General features: G+C 36.3%; 1 protein-coding gene across 1 annotated transcript in view; it reads left to right on the forward strand.

Annotated features, from left to right (window-relative positions):
• Window positions 1-18,204, forward strand: part of LOC143400457 (uncharacterized) — a 127,758-nt gene that overhangs the window by 62,322 nt on the left and 47,232 nt on the right. Inside the window, exon 7 of the mRNA XM_077109535.1 lies at window positions 8,292-8,470. Coding sequence (XP_076965650.1) covers window positions 8,292-8,470 — 179 coding nt within the window. The remainder of the gene's footprint in view (window positions 1-8,291; window positions 8,471-18,204) is intronic.

The following is an 18,204-nucleotide window of genomic DNA, read 5'->3' on the forward strand; positions in this document are numbered from 1 at the left end:
TCCAGAGGACTGGCTTTCAGTCTTGAAGATCTGGTGAAGAACAGACATGGAAGTTTCAGCTGGTAAGCACCATAATCTTTCCTTGCTCAGCAAAGAACAAGGAGAAAAAAATCTAGCTCTTAGCTAAACCTAGGGAGGGAAAGATTTGATCTATATGTGCAGCTTCCCAACATCTCCATGACTGCTGAAAGAACTGGCATTCATTTAGCCAGTCTTGGAATATCAATAGGTCTGATGCATCCAGATCATAAAGAAGTTAAATTGTCCTTGTTTGCAGGCAACATGATCTTATATACAGATAACTTAGATGCCAAAACAACAAAGAATTGAATTCTGTCAAGTTGCAAGATAAAAAAAAAATCAATATAAAAAATTACCTATTATTCTATGCACTAACAACAAGGTATCTGAGAAAGAAATTAGGAAAACAATATCATTTATAATAGCACTGAAAAGAATCAAATACTTAGCAAGAATTTACCTAAGGAAGTGAAAGATTTATACACCAAAAAATACAAAACATTGATGAAAGAAATTAAGAAGATACAAGCAATGGAAAGGTATCCTGGGTTCATGGATTGGAAAACTATTAAGAATAGATAATAAATATCCATACTACACAAAGTAATCTATAGATTCAGTGCAATGACTATCAAAAACCCAGAAGCAGTTTTTATACAGAAGAAGAAAAACCAATTATAGAAATCATATGGAAACACAAAAGACTACAGATATACAAATCAATCTTGATAAAAAGAATAAGGACAGAGACATCACATTTTTATTTCAAAATATATTTCAAAATTACAATAATCAAAACAGTATAGTACTTGGGCTGAGGTTGTGGCTCAGTGGTAGAGTGCTTATCTCACATGTGTGAGGCACTGGGTTTGATCCTCAGCACTACATAAAAAAATAAATAAAATAAAGGTATTTAAAAAAATATGGTACTGACATACAAATAGACAAATAGTTCAGAAGAATATAACAGACAGCCCAGAAATAAAGCCATGCATATATGGTCAATTGATCTTTGATGGCATATCAAGAATGCACAATAGGGGGAAATGGTGTCTTCAATGTATGGTGTTGAAAAAACTGAATATCCACATGCAAATGAATGTAATTGGATCTTTATATTACACCATACACAAAAATCAATGCAAAATGAATTAAAAATTTAAGAACTAAAACTCCTAAAAGAAAACAAATTGAAATTTTTTCATGATATTGATTTTAGCAGTGATTTTTTTATATAAAAACAAAAATACAGGTAACAAAACCAAAAATAAATCAATAGGATACATCAAACTAAAAACATTCTCATTATAGTTAATATCCAAAATGTATAAGGAATTTCTAAAGCTCAAAAGCAAAAATAAAAAAAATTAAAAAGAAAAAGAAAAAAAAACATAGTAATCCAATTTAAAAATGAGCTAAGGATTTAATACTTCTCCAAAGAAGACATGCAAAGAGCCATCAAGAATACAAAAAAAAAAAAAAAAAAAAAAAAAAAGATCAGTGTCACTAATTGTTACAGAAATGCAAATCAAAATCACACTTGTCACTTCATATCTGTCAGGATGGCTACTACAAAAATAAAATAAAATAAAAACTAGACAACGTGTTGGAAAGGAGGTAGAAAAATTGAAATCCTAGCATACTGTTAACAGGAATATAGAATGTGCAGCTACTATGGAATATAGTATGAAAAGACTTCAAAAAACCAAAGAGAATTACTGTATGACCTAGGACTCTCAGTTGTGGGTGTGTTTTCAAAGGGAATGAAATCAGGATCCCAAAGATCTGCACTCCCACGTTCCTTGCAGCATTCTTCATAAAAGATAAGATGCGGAAACAACTTAAAGGTTCATTGGTAGATGGATTAAAGAAAATGTGGTATATAAATAATTAAATATCATTCAGCATTTAAAAAAGAAGGTAATTCTGCAAAATATGTCAACATGGATGAACCTTGTGGATAGTATGCAAAGTGAAATAATCCAGTCACAGGAAAAAACACTGAATGATTACATTTATGTGATGTATTTCAAATAGTCAAAATCATAGAAGCAAAGAATATAATGGAGGTTTCCAGGAGCTAAACGAAGGTAAAATGAGGGAGCTGTTAATCTAACGAGTATAAAATTTAAGTGTTGCAACTGAATAATTTCCAGACATCTCTAGAACATTTTACCTGTAGTCAAGTGTGTTATACACTTAAAAATTTGTTAACAGGGTAGACACCAGGCTAAATAAATAAATAATTTTTATTATTAATTCTTATATCAGTAAGAAGAATTGATATTTAAAATCCAAAAAAGTATTAGTAAATTTGAACTTCATTCATAGGTTTAAAGAAAATAAATTCTATATCCTACAGAGCATGCATACTCTTTTTCTGAATACAAAAGAACATTCACAAAAATTGACAATATATTAAGCTAAGAATGAAGCCTCAATAAATTTCAGGCACTTGATATCATATAGATTATATTCTCTATCTATAATGTAATTAAGTTAAATTAATTAATAAAATAATAACTTTTTAAGTCCACTAAACTATAGGAATAGCAGTTTTTTTTTCATAACTTGAGAAAGACTATCTGCCTATATTAGTCAGTTTTCTGTTACTATAACCCTGTTACTATGACAAAATACCTGAAAAAAATAAACTTAAAAAGATAAAAAGTTTATTTTGGCTCATAGCTTCAAAGATTTCAATTCATGATTGCTTGGACTTGCTGCTTTGGGCCTGTGGTGGCACAGTCTATCATGGCAAGAATGCCTAGGAGGGGAGGCAAAAGAGATAATCAGAAAGCAATAGAGACAAAACAAGTTAACCGATTCTCAGTGTCCTTTCAAGGGCACAACCCCAGTAACTTCATTTCTTTCCACTAGGCCCCACCTCCTAAAGTTTCACCACCTCTCAATAGCATGACAGTTTGGCTACCAAACCTTTAGCATATGGGCCTTTAGGGGACTTTTAAGATCCATACCGTAACACTACCCAAATCCTAATCATAAAAAAAGTACACACACAAGATCAAAACATACAACAGAGAAACTTTGAACACATTTCTTTTTATATTGAAAAAAGACAATGCTGATAATAACAACCCTATTTATCAAAATATCAAAGGGCCTGACGAATCCAATAACACATTCAAGAGAAGTAAAGAGAAATGTTCTGGCAGGAAAGAGAAAAAAACGTTATCGTTGGCAGATTATATGCGTATAACTGAAAGCAGTCCAGCATCTAGAACTAAATAGACAAAGACTGACCAAACCAAGATCACCTTATAAAAATCAGTAGTATTTGCTCATATCAGTAAAAAACAAAAAGAAAATGATATATGATAAACATTATCAACCAAATTATAGGGTAGGTAAGAATTAATCTAACAAAAAAAAAATGCACAAGAACTTCATGGAAAAAAATATTTAGGATTCCCTCAAGGTACATAAAAGAAAATTTAAATACCTGGAAATGGGGTGGAAAAATTTGTAAAGATCTTAATTCACCCAAAATGAATATAAAAATTCAATAATATTCCAATAAATTTTTAATAAATTGTGTGCAGCTTGTCACACTTATCCTCAAATATGTAGAAGACTAAATATCTGCAAATAACTATGTCATTTGTAAATAAGGCAAGCCATAGCAAAGGACTTTTCATACCAGATACTAAGATATATTACAAATCCATAATAATAAATAAAAGGTGGAGTTCTTCCACAGAACAGATAAAGACTAGTGGAAAGAAAAAGGACCAGAAGGCTCAAAAACATACTCAAATATTAATCAAAACTTTATATATGGAAAAGGTAACCCCACAAAACAATGAGGAGAGGACAAAATTTCTAAAAAATCTCACTTTTATAGAGAAGTTAGCTGGATTCAAGCATTATGGCTTAACCTTTATACCTTTTACAAATGTGGACTTCAGCTATATTAAAGACTTCTATTGTAAAGTTAAAAGCGTTGTCAATAAAAGAAATTGGTAGGAGAATAACTTTGTCAGTAATCAAAGAAATGCAAATTATCAGCAAGATGAGAGTTTAAATCCAAAAGATTTGAAAAAACAACAACGATTGAAATAATAGAAATACAAAACAGAAAGGATAAGGAAAGGAGCCTCCTCCGTGCACTCCTTAGAAGATGCAGGCATTTCAGAGAGCAATCTTGCAGTGACTAGGGCAGTAACTGTAAATCTTATGTCCTAGCAGTTGCACTTTAGCGTGAACAACCCCCAAAAAAACTTGCAAAGGGACCCATGCAAGGGCATTTGTTGCAGTGTTCTATGTAGTAGAAAAGAATTACAGGCAGTTTGGGTGGCCATCACTAGACGAAAAGATAAGTAAACCACAAGGGATTCACACTCTGCGTTTCTACACCTCTCTTAACAACAGTAGCCAGGACCATGGATAGATTTGTAAAACATGGTTTTGAGTTGAAAATAAAAGAGAGAGGAGGGGAGAAACAAAGCAGGGTGAGAGAGAAAGATATAGAACTACATCTTAGCATAATATTGTTTCTAAAAATAAAACAATGTACACAAAATACCACAGTCAGTGTGTTTTGTAAGGGACAGAATGCCTGACGAGAAAATAAAGTAAAACAAAACAAAATGAAATAAAGCAAAAAGAGGTCTTGCAGAGAACCATGTGTCAGAATCTGAGTGTAACAATCAGTTGATCTGAGAATTAAGAACACCAGAGTTCAACAACAACAGAAGAATGCCTCCTGATATAGACAGATAGTCTTTCTCAAGAAAGGGGAACCCAAATTCAACTTTAGCCCCATCTACATTATGAAATATATAGGCAGTAATGGTGAAAGAAGGCAGAACAAAACAGGATTACTGGGGAGGGTGGGTCTACAAGAATATACATGATACATGACCATGAAATTGATCTATATTTGTGAACATCAAATCACTTTTTGCCACATGTTGAATCCTAAATCTAGCTGTATATTAGTCACTGGTAAGAAATTTGTGGTCGTGGTCTGCACATTTGTAATTTGAGTTAACTCTCCCCGATGATTCTTTCACAAACAGCCCTGCATCAGAGCATGACATCTCAGAGACATGCTATGGCCCTATGATTACAAGTGTGTTTTCTTAGACTCCAACACCAGTGTCACCTCCCCAGACTAGCGTGACAAAGGGGATTTACTGAAGATTAGAAAGTCTAATTTTATAATTAGGATTACTATTTAATAGTACTGATCACACACACCTGTTAAAATACCTTGATTTTGCTGACAGGAAGACCAAAACAAAATTTTTTTAAAGTGCTCCGTGTCACATTGTGATGACAATGTCTCTGTGTGAATATTTGTTTTAGTTAGGTGTCCCTTACTTTCTGTTTTGGGCTTTTCTATACATGTATAGGGCAGACTCAAATAGAAGATTTAATATATATTTGCAGACTCAAATAGAAGATTTAATCAACAATAAAAAAGAGTAAAGGAACACAGTAAAGCTTAATCAGTCCAGAGTCCTTCACCTTCTTCTGGGCTACTTTGCTTCACTAAGTGCAGGCTTCACTAAAATCAAGCACACAGGTATCTCTGGAGGCCAGGCCCTCAGCTATGAAGCACACAGCAAGCCCTCAGGGACAGTACTTGTCTTGCACATTTCTCCTCTGTGCTGACGAGGGTGGTAGAGTTTGTCTGACAGCAGAGGTGTGACTCTGACACAGTTTAAGATTGGTGGCATAATAAGAAGACGGTAAGCCAAGGAGAAAGTGTGAATTAGAAAAAGAAATTATTTTTCTCTTTCCTGTAGCTGTAAATAACCTCACACAACTCCTTACTTTCAAAGCTCTGGGCCAAAGTGCTAGGGAAGAAGAGCTTGCTGGGTAGCTTCTGTTTTGAAGAACATCATTACCAAAGAGCTAAATTTGCTAAAGATTTAGTTTTCAAGCTTTTTTTTCATCTAATGAAACTGGAAGTTCTCTTGACTCTTTAATCTCAGGCTGCAGATATTTACTTTCCCACATCCTTCATCCCACCCACCACCAAAAAACAAGCAAGATGTCCAGAAAAGGAAAGTAATTCTTCAGGTTGGAGAGATACATAGAAAAAGAAGCAAAGGAGGGAGATAGTTTTGTTGCTGAGAAATGTAGGGACTCAAAATGGAAGCAGGCAGAGAATGGTAAATCATAATCAAGGAAAGGAAGAAATATGGAAGTTGGTGGCAAAGACTGTGCTAAATAACAGAGCCTCTTGGAAACTGAGAGGTACCTGAGAACTTGCAACTCAAATTGTAGTCAAACATTACCTGAGAGCTTGTTACAAATTCAGAATCTCAGGCCTCATGCAGACCCACTGAGTGAGGATATGCAGTTTAGCAAAGCACTGGCTGATTTGCATTCTTATTTGATTTTTAAAGCATTGAACTAAAGACACTTCCTAATTTTAAGCTCCCAGTAAGTTAATAAACATATGATAACAAAACCAGGAGGCTTTAAACGTTCCTACTTGACAATTTAGTTCTTTTAACAAACACACACACACACGCACACACACACACACACACACACACATTACATTGACTATACTAATAACTTTTTTTGAAGGTAACATCAATTGTCTAAAATCTTAAATTAAGCTTCTCTGTGAATGTCAGGTCCAAGTCCTCTGGGCCCTGATAGAATTGGATGAATAGTATAAAAACCACCACTGCCCGACAGCTGTTTGGAACTCAGAAACTCCCGATGCATCCAGCTCATGTCCGAAAACTGCATGTGAAAAACTTCCTTCTACTATGATGACACTGTTCTGCAGCAGGGCCATCTGTATCCCTACCCCAGAGAGAATTTTTTGTGGTACACCAAGTTTTGTTTATGGCCAGACTGAAATACAAGCTTGGCCTGATCAGTATCAGAGAAACCCATATGCAGACTATGTAAGCAAGAGGAAAATGACCTCACGGGGCACCCACTGCAACAGTACATAAATAAATTGGCAGATGTGTCAACTATGCATATTAGTCCAGGAGTGCAGTTCTTTGGGGACTAAAGTCCAAAGACAAAGACATTTGTGGGTTGCTGGTCAATCTGGAGCATTTCTTCTAATTTTTTTGGATGTGTTTTTGACAGGAGCTTAAGGGCAGTTCAATAAATTAAAATGTATTTACATGGCAATGAAGAATTATCTTGACACACAGAGAGTTATTTAATTACCAAGGTGCATTGCGTGCTGCTAAAGTTAAGACTGTGTCAGCCTTTCTGGGACAAATCTTTATTTTCAGGGCCATGTGGCTCAGCCAGGAATGATCCCCTGGGTTGGAGCTTGTCATTTATAGAAGAGGAGTCTCCTCACTGACCCCCATTTCCATAGACAGCTCTAAACAGATCGGTAATCTCAATGTCAGACATCATGATGAAGTCAGCGCAGCCAAGGCCAAATGTCCCCCCTCAGGGATGTGGCCTCTCTCTCAGAGGAATTGTAAATGAAGTCATACCCCATTTGCAGTCTTCAAAGGATGTCAGGGTTGCTGTCTGTCTGAGTGACATTCAGAGTGTTGTCTTGAGACATCCTAAGATAGGTGTATGATAAAAGTCTATGTCCACATTGGCAGCATCAAAGCACAGTGGCCTCATATTAACAGGGACAGGGACAATTTCCCCAAGCTACACACCATCCAGTCCTATGGGGAAGAAGATGTCATTGAATCCAAGCACCAAAGGCTTTCTAAGAAAGAGAAGATAGGAATCTGGAAGCTCAGGGTTAAACTCTTAGCTTAAGTCAGATATGTAGGTAGGGGGAAGCACTTTAGCCCTCCTAGATCTTCTTCTACTTCCAAGTTCAAGGGTTGGTAATTGATTTTGATGAGAGACACTATTGGCAACAGTGTCTTAAATCTTCCCTTTTGCTTATTTAAGCAGTGACTTAAATCTTCCCTTTTGCTTACTTGGGTCAAATAGGCCCAAAATGAAAATGAACAGAACTGAGTTCATAATTAGAAGCAATAGGTCATTATGGTTGAATGAAAGAACTGTGTCCTGGAAGTCAGGACACCTGGGTCCTGTATCTGACTCAACCCCGTGTAAGATGTGAGTCCTTGAGGAAGTCACTTTACCTTCACCAATTTGTATTTTCCTGAAAAGACATGAGGGTTTCAATCGCTAAGGAATTGGTTTCATTCCTAAGCTAAAATTCTATTTAATTCCATTTCTAAAAGTTATAACTGTTTCCTCATCTACTCCTGAATAGTAGTGTCCTTCCAGTTGATTTTAAGATTTCTAGCCACTGAACAATCTTATGTTCATGCCTTTAGGTTCAGACATCTTGACTTTGGTGGTGGGATCTGACATCAGCCACTGTCCCAATACCCCCCGGCCCACCTGCCGTGGCTATCTACATAAGAGGACTCACTCTGGCTTCATGAAGGGTTGGAGGAAGAGGTGGTTTGTGCTGAAACATGATGGCTGTCTCCACTATTACAAACATAAAAAGGTAACTGAGGGTATGGGTAAGGGCTGGCCCCGGGAGAAGAACAAGAAGCAATAGGCAAAGCAGTCCTATGAACTATTCTGTGTCCCAAGTATGCTCTTGTATGGTGCCATGTTGCAGGATTCTGGAAACAGTGTTCTCTTCTGTGACTTTTTGGAAACTTTTTCTTTCTTCAAAAGCTTGGAGAATTGTAATTTATTTTCTCTGCTGCTGCATAAATCAAGGCTGGCATAAGTTTCTATCTTGTCTGCTCCTATTTTCATCTTCTCTGTGAAAACTTTCTTATCAAAGCCGAGAAAATAAGAACCAAACTGAATATTTAGAGAAATCAAGGTGGACCTAAGGCAAAGCACAGTTGGCCAGGACTGAAGAGCTCAGGCACTGTTCCCTGTGTGATAAGACTCAGATGTCATTAATGCTCCTGTGGCAGAGCACCAGGGAAGTGGCCTGGAATACCTTGTTTCATTTTCCAAAATCTCTTAGGTGATGTCTACCTATAGGTGAAAATTGGAATCATCTGGGGAATATTCTCAAAATATGCAAGCTTAGTTCTTCTCCCAGATGTTTCTCATTTGGCAGGTCTGGGATGGAGCCCAGATTCATACATATGGGGAAAGCATTTCAGGTGGTTCTAATGTGCAGTTCACATTTTGTCAGCATAAGTGTTTTATCAGCCCCATGAAATCCAGTGTCTAATACTTTTTAATCAGATGCAAACATGGTAAAAACAGAGGTTTCACATGGACATCTCAATTTTCAGTTTCTCTTGAAATAGTCTGGGTGTTGGCAGGAGCTAGATGGACTCTTTTTCCTAAGAAGTGCATACACTCTCCCATCTGTTAAAGGACCACCTACTGGCTTCACTTTGAGATTATTTGTGAGTTCAAAGCAGGATTTTTGATCTTTTACCTCATTCATTATACAATCTTATTTTTTCTTCCTTTAATTTACATTACCCTAGTTTCCTAACTTTAAGTTGTACATATATATGTGTGTATAGTATTAATTAGTATTAATAGTATTAAATCATAGCTAGATTTTAATGTGTGTATATGTATATACACACATATATATTGTATATACACATATATATGTACATACAATATAAACCATCTATTTGTGACACAGAACATGGGGTGCTATGCTTTCATGGAAATGTGAGCCCTATAAACTATTCTGAAAAACTTTGTCTCCCTCCAGTGCAGGAAAATAAAAATTTTCTCTAGTTAGGATGAGAAATGATGATCTATCCTTGATTTCTGTTGTCTGAGTGCTAAAGTGGAACAGACCAGAAGTTTCCAGTCTAGGTGTTATTTCAGAAGCCCCAGAATTTTTCAAAGTACACGGGCAAACTATCTCCTCTCTTCCTGAATCTTCAAGAATTTGTGCATTCTTTTCTAAGCTTTCAAGTTGATTTGTAGCCTAGGTGAGTTTCACAACAACAGCTCATCTAAGCTTGCCAATTGTTCTTTCTTGAGATTGGTATCCTGAGATTATGTATTTACTGCCTTTGATGGATGATTTGGTTTTCTCTTATAAAATAGTATTAATATTATTAATAATATTAATTAATAGCTAGATTTCAATGTTATTTTCAGCAAAATAAATACATAAAATAACTCTAAGTCAGGCACCCCTTGTTTGAAGATTCCTGGTTTTTGAAATTCAGATGGCATCTGGAGCCAATATCTTAGGTCTAGGTTTGGCAGGCAGTGGTCATAGGACTGGTGTTGCTTGCAGGTGTTGTGTTTGGCTTACATAGTGTTTTCATAAATTTTTTAATTAAATGAATTCAAGTGAAGCATTTGAATTCCCACTACTCCTCATTTCCTTACCCTGAGTTCAGACATTTGAATTACCCACCAGACCCTGTTGGGATTTGAGTGTATAAATTCTGGGGTAGTATTTACGTGAAAAAGTTGGGACTTTAGTGATAATAATAGCTGGTGTTAAAATATGTTTTAATTGCCTCTAGTTTTCTTTTGAAAAAAAAAAATTGTGGATTTTATAGTTTGTACACAAAAGAAAAAGTTATCATGAGCAAATGCACTGTGACCGTCGTTGCCACAATAGGTGTTAATATGGAGATGGGAATACAGCTTTATTTTGTTTATAAAGAGCCAAAATCAGATCCCTTGTAGTGCTCCAAATTCCAGAATACATTATGTCTGATCTTTAGAATAGATAGCAATGACTCAGAAGAGTTAATGGAGCATAAGAAGAACATAACAGAATAAATTAGCAGAAAATGAAACCGGCCACACAGTATTCATTCATGCAGCAAATATTTATTGAGTGCTTTTTATTAGCCAGGCATTATGGAAGCACTGGGAAGGTATCAAAACAGACACGAAGCCTGCCCTGTTTGTGCTTATAGTTCTGTGGAAGAGACTGTTACTAAGAAATAATCACACAATTGTGATTAGTCCTATAAGTAAAATTATAGGGAGAAGAAAATTGCAGTAGTCTGGATGGAACCAAGAGACAGCCTCATAGAATGCTTTTAAACAAGGGAAGTTCAATATAAAGAGTTCTTAAACTCTAATAAAAGAATAAGTATAAAATATAAGAAAATTCTATATGGCACCAAGACAGCATATCCAAGAAATGACCAACTTGGAAGGGGGATCCCTCTCTAAGATTTGGGATTCATATCTCATTAGAAAATCAGTTTAATTCACAGGATGGCAGAGCTCACCACTTGGCCAGGTCATTGTTAAATCTGTAATCACAGGACAAACAGAAAACAACCCTTTCAGGCACAGATCCGGCAGGCAAATCTCAGCTGGTTGTTGCTAGATAGTTATGCAATGAGAATGAGAGTGCTCAGGTGGCAGAAGGCCTAGAGCATGAGGGGTACATTTTTAGAAAGACTTTGTCAAGAAGTGGTGGTCTGGAAAGGACTGTAAGGCGGGGAGGGGGGTTGGGCGGGAAACCTAGGGGAAGAGGGAAGTGAGCAGAGGAGATCAGGACATCAGGATGGGCTAGAGACCTACAGCATAGGAAATCCTTATGAAGAGAGTTGCAGGAAGGTGGTCACCAGGCCAAACTAGAGCTGCAAGGTTTCAGGAGCACAGTGTGTTCTGGGTGCATGGCTGAGACAAAGAACGCCCAGTTGTTCATATATTCACACTGTGGACCCACCCTGCTGCAGCTGAAAGAGCAAGATCATCCCTTCCCCCTGCAATGCTCCTCTAGCACCCTCTACTGAGAAATCTTAGCACTATGCTAAATGTAAAGGAAAATGTGAATGTACTGTAAATGTCAAGGAATTCAGTCTTTTACTACATAGCATATTTTAAGAGTTGAATTTGAACAGAGGCTAAGAGGCAATAAATTGACAATTGGAACAAAAGTAAAATGAATAGTCTAGATAAATTAGAATGGGGGGATATGTAATGAGTTCCTTTTCAAGGATATAACATTTTAGGTGATACCCGAGGGCTGAATAATAATTACCCAGTTGGGATGAGCCTTCTCCAGCCAGGAGAAACAACATGTGTGCAGTTTCCAGGCTAGAAAAAGGTGTGTCATATTTGAGGACATTAGAAAAAGTCTAGCACAGGTAAAGCCAGAGTGGAAGGTGGAGGACAGAAAAAGAAGGTCAGGCATAGAAGGTAGGCAAGAAACCAATCACGCAGGCCCTGAGACAATAAGAGGGACTTTTTCATATTCATCTAACCACAATAGAAAGCCATCAAATGTTTTAGGTAAGGTGATTTTCAAAAGCTCATTCTGACTTAGTGTTGAGAATGAATTGGAGGGTGATAAGCGTGGAATGAAAATTCCACTTAGAAAGTCAGTGCTTTCTAGGCAAGAGGCAACAGTCTTGACACAGGTAAGAGTATTTTACTAGACAGATTTCCAGATATCTTTAAGAACCAGAATTAATAAGATTGGGTAATGGATTAAATGTGGTATCTTAGTCTTTCAGGAAGGCTATAATAAAATACCATAAACTGGGCACCTTATAAGCAATGGAAATTTATTTTGCTCAGTTCTGAAGCTTGAGAAGTCTGGATTCAAAGCACCAACAGCTTCACTGGCTTTTGAGAACCCCCTTCCTGCTTCATAGGAGACCATCTTTTCACATGTCTCACATGGTGAAAGGGACAAGGGATTCTTAGAAGTCTATTTTGTAAAGGTCTTAATCCCATTCATGAAGGCTTCACCCTAGTGACCTAATTTCCAAATATCACACCTCCAAATGCCTCTACATTAAGGAACGAGGTTTCAACACATGAATGTGTATGTGTGGTGATGGGGATATCCCTTCTACAACTTAGAGAAGGGGTAGATAAGGATGGTTCTGAAGTTTTTTCAAAAGTAAGTGGTTGGATTACTATTGGAACAAGAGCAGATCACAGAAGTATAGAATGAGGAAAGGTTAGTAGTTCAGTTTGAACCTTGTGGTATTGTGGTTGATATTGAATATTCAAGATTGGAGCTAGGAAGAAAAATTGAAAAGTGTGTGTGTGTGTGTGTGTGTGTGTGTGTGTGTGTGAGAGAGAGAGAGAGAGAGAGAGAGAGAGAGAGAGAGAGAGATACAGACAGAAACACAGAGAGAGACAGAGATTATATATGAAGATATGCATAGATATTATAGTATGCCATGTAGTGAGTGAGTGTAGTGTTTAAATCACAGAAACTGATGCCATTGCTAAGGGAGAGAATGTAAAGGAAGAGAGAAAGAGAGAGCGAGCGAGAGAGAGAGAGAGAGAGAGAGAGAACTTAACATAAGCAGAGGGTGGGCAGAGAAGGAGAACATAGGAAAAGTGATTGAGCAGGTAGCCAGAGAGGGATAAACAAAACCTAGGAAAGCATGTGTCAGAGCCAAAAGAAAAACTGAAGTTTCAGGAAGGAAGATGATTAGTGTTTCCCCATGCCGCAGAGGGACCATGTAACAATGACTATTGGAGAGCATCTGTTCAATTGTGCATCACGGAGGTCATTGGTAATTTTGGCAAAAGCAGTCTTGAGTGGGGTTAGACAGAGCCAATTCATTAATGTGAGTTGAAATTTGAAAACAGCATTCAGAGACTAGTCGTCTAAAAAGCTTAACTGCAAAAGAGACTACAGAAGCAGGTAACTTAAAAGTGTCAATGAATGCAAATACTAATATAATTGAATTTGTCTGCTATCACTATTTTTCTTTCAATTTGCCCCTCTGTTCCATATTTCTTTCTTTTACTCATTTTTCTTCCTTTCAGTAATTAAACAGTTTTATTATTCCATATATATCATATTTATTAAAATCCTTTTATTATAATTTTAAGTTACCTAAAAGTTTGCCTCATGCATTGACTTATTAAAGTTTAATATAAATTAATACTTGTACTATTTTGTGGAATTCACAGCACCTAATTTAACTATTCTCTATATGTTCATGGTGTTTTGTACTTTAATTCTACACAGACCATTACTCCTATGACATATTATTGGTATTCTTTTATATTTACCCCTCCTATTAATATTCCTCCTCTTGCATCTTCAAATGTTTAGCCTGAGGTCATTTTTTTTTCTTCTAGCAGGATACTGTTTAGTGAGTGTCTATTGGTGATGAATTTTTCAGTATTAGCAAATATCTTTGTCTCTCCTTAATACTTTAAGAATTTTTATTGGCTATAGAATTATAGATTTAGTGGTTGTTTCCTTTCAGAACTTTGAATGTGTCTTTACATTTTCTTTTGACTTTCATTGTGACAATAAGATCCTCAACTACTTTCTCAACAGAAAGCTAAGAAAAAACTCTTGTCTCTCTATACTTTATTTTGTATATATTCTTCTGACATACTTGCAATGGTATAACTTAATAGCAAATTAATTCCATAAAGTTTTTAACTACAGTACTTACATTTTCACTTCTACTTTCTATTTGATTATTTTTATAGTTTCCTGTATATGCTGAAATTCTCAAGCTTGTCTTTCATTTCTTTTAACATACTAACATCGTCTGTTAAAGTCCATATCTAATGATTCCTTTATCTGGATCCCCCATAGATCTGTTCTGTCATCTTCCATTTTTGTAATTTTGTTTCTGTTATAAAGATAAAAGTACTCATAATTCAAGGTCATCTCAATCTTATCAGTGCTGGAGTGGTTGTAAGACAACCTTCAGTGCCTGTGAGGGTTGGCATTTGCCTCATTCACCTAATTTCCGGGTTATTCTTCAGAGATCTAGCTCAGATCATGACCTATCAGGAATACCTCCTTAACAGATGGTCAGCTCCATAACTGTTGAATGCTCTGTTTATTTCTCAGCCTCTTCAAATGGGTATGACCCTGATGTTGGATTCTTCTGCTGGGTTTTACCTTCATTAATATTCATTTTCTTCCTAGCTTTGTGCAATATTCAGAGACATATATTTCAACTCTTCCATTTTCTCAGCAGTAGAGGTGATGCTTGATCAACTAGTTTGCCAATACCAAAAGGAGAACTCCAGTGACAACTGACAAGGAAGATGGTATGAGAGAAAAGCTGTTTTTGTCATAGTTTTCAAAATGTAAGTTACCAGTTTAAATGTGAATGCTGGGGGTGGAGTATAGAGAAACAGAGAAAAAAGTTGAAGACACAAAAGAAGAGGAATGACTGGCCAACCTATTCACTATTTATCCTAAAAGTTGGCTATATCAGGCCATTAGTGCCAATAGCATGTTGAACTTTATGAAAATGAAGACTGAATGTTCAACCAAGTTAAAAATAAAAGGAGGCATTCCCTCTCTAATGTAGAGAAACAAGCCAGTTTTTGTTCTGTTCTATGAATCTATATGCAAGAACCCAAATGTGGGTGTGTGTGGGGGAACTGGGAGGCTCTTCACACACTGGGCTTTACAGTGTACTGTGCTGTAAATACTTGTCTCTATTTCAAGAGTTCTGATTGTCACTGCATATGTACTCTGCTGTGTTGGAGAAGGAGTCTAGTGGATGGCATGGCACACACAGTGAGAGAAGACTTCATTTTCAACAAAGATTAAAATTGAAAGCATGAAATAGGATTAATTATTTTAGTTACGTATGTTGAATTTCTTTTGTAAGTAGACCTCTTAATCTGCATTTCCTTTTATCAAAGGAAAGTGATGTATACTCCCTTCAAAATTTTCAAGAGGCTAACAATTCATTTTACAGAATTATAAAGTTCTCTAACTAAATGGAAGCAGGGTAGAGAGAGTAAATAGTGTGGGCACTGAAGGTAATTCTGAATCTACAGACCACAGTCTTAGAATAAAGATTTTATGCAACAACTCTTAGTCAACTAAAGCTTACTAGAAAAGTTGGTAGCTGTTCGGACTTACCCTGGAAATGATCCAAGCATCATAAGAAAACCAGGCCCAAAGGGTAAGTTTGAATAGACAGTGGAAGGAAACAATATAGTTGATTTGTGAGAGTACTTTTAGTTATGTTTATCATGCAAAAGGTTTTATGCCTATTATATATCCAGGCAAAGACTGTGTTGGAGCACTTGGTAAAGATGTGGAAAGAGACTGGTGGTGTTAATCATTTGCATGTTTAGATGATATGGTATGCTAAGAAGTCACCTAGGAAGAATGTAGATTATAAAAGAAGAGAGCTGAGAACCTAGCCCTTAGGTAGAAGACAGATTCTGTCAGAAGTTTGGCACAGGGAGGAGGGTTTGGAAATAAATCCAGAGATAGCCAGTGGGCCAAGAGGAAAACCAAAGGGTTCAGAGGAATGTGTTTTGAGAGGATGGAAGTGATCAGTAGAATGAAAAGCTGCTACAAAGAGGTTGTTCACGAGACAAGAACCTCTTGGTAAGAAAGTGAACCTGTCTTGCTGTGACTGGTCTTGTTTGGATTATCTAGATTTTTAAATTTTGCTTTTTTCCAATGTAAAATCACATTTGTCTTTGCCATCTCAAGGGAGAAGGGGGAAACTCCTTTGAAAACACATTTCTTTCAACTAGCTTTTATTTCTCTTCTCCTTTCCTAATGCAAACTTTTTGAAATAAACTTCTCACACTCTTTCTCTTTCTTTTTCTATCCCACTGCAGTCAGGTGTCTGCTTGAGCAATGCAGGTGGTTATTTAAATAATGATCATGCTGGATTATCCAAGAAGAGTATGCAAAATGAGAAAAACAACAGTTCACCAGAATGTCATAGGAAATTATATCTACTTGATAAGGCTTTTATGTGAATTAAATTAAGTTACATGCAAACCAATCACTACAAGGGCTGTTACATAATTTCAAATACTATACTGGAGTACATCTCCTTTCTCCATTCTTGGTAAATTGCTTGTTATCATGTAACTAATAACTTGAATACAGATTCAAAATCAAGTATGCTTGGTTAAAAGGATCAAATCATGCTCTTTCTTTATACTACATCAAGCATCCTAGTGCTTTCCTTCTCATTTTTGTCACTACTTGCAAAATCCTTGCCCCTACAGACTATAGACCCTGACCCAGCTCCTGTCACACCATAGTGCTTTGCGTACCACAGTGGATCTGGTTCTAATGCAGATCTCAGCTATCTCTAGTTTCCCATCCCACCTGTTTTACTGTCCTGTCATTCCTAGCAAAAGGTAAGAGACAAATGGAAGACCTATTAAGTAAAATTTGTGACCATAATCATAATTCTGAGTCCACAGGAATAAAACAAAGACATACCCATGGAAAGTGCCTTCACCATTCAGAAAGAATGGTGTGTGTGTGTGCATGCGTGCGTGTGTGTGTGTGTGTGTGTGTGTGTGTGAGAGAGAGAGAGAGAGAGAGGGAGAGAGAGAGAGAGAGAGAGAGAGAGAGAGAGAGAGACATAGAGAGACATGAACTCAATATAATAGAGACCTTAAGGAAGTCTCCAAGTTTTCATACTTCATCGGAATATTATTTGTAATTTAAGAGTCACCCAGTAGGTGGAGTCACTTACTCACAGTTAGTTTTTCATATCCCCTGGTAGATGGTAGTTTGAATCAAAATTCTTATTAATGTTGGAAAATACATGAGAAATCATTTATACCTACCTTCTTACTTTCCAAAATAAGAAAATAAACTCTAAATATAGAGTTTACAACAAAAGGCCTAGCACTCAACTCAAGTAGTTAATGTCCACTGAAATACCTGTTTTGATACTGGTTACCTGCCTCCAACTTTGAGTAACTTCCCTTATGAAGCCCATGAAATACCATAAGCAGCTACTTCTGGCTTAAGAGGGTGTTATGATATTAGAGGGAGATTTTATATCATAGGATGACCATGTTTCTCAGGATGATACCCTTTTTGGACCTACTTCTATTGAAAAGCCTGCCCCAAAAGAAGACATTTTAGAACAGAAATTCAACTACTCCTTTGCTTTTCTAACTTTCTTCTACTACCATCTGCTTTTCCCTGCAAAACAAAATACCACCTTCCAGATCCTCAGTAAATTGTAAAAAAGCAAGGCTTTGTCTTCATGCCCACTGTTAAGAGATTTATTCTCGTGGGAGAAATTCACATTTATTCAGTTATACACCAAATATTTACTGATAACTTACTTATATGCTAGGGATAGAAGTATTAAAATTATAGAAAAGGCCAACAGTTTTATGGAATGATATTTTTCTAGAAAAACATTAGAAAAAAACATTAGAAAAAAGACAGAATATATAAGGTGATCTTACATTGTGATAAATTATTTGGATTTGAGAGTGGCTGACAGGTGAGATGAGATTCAGAGGCTATTTCCAGGGAATATCAAAGAAGCTTGTCTGTAAAGATAATGAGTAATGTATTAAACAAAC

This window comes from Callospermophilus lateralis, chromosome 5, assembly GCF_048772815.1.
Source record: "Callospermophilus lateralis isolate mCalLat2 chromosome 5, mCalLat2.hap1, whole genome shotgun sequence".
NCBI classification, from domain to species: Eukaryota; Metazoa; Chordata; class Mammalia; order Rodentia; family Sciuridae; genus Callospermophilus; species Callospermophilus lateralis.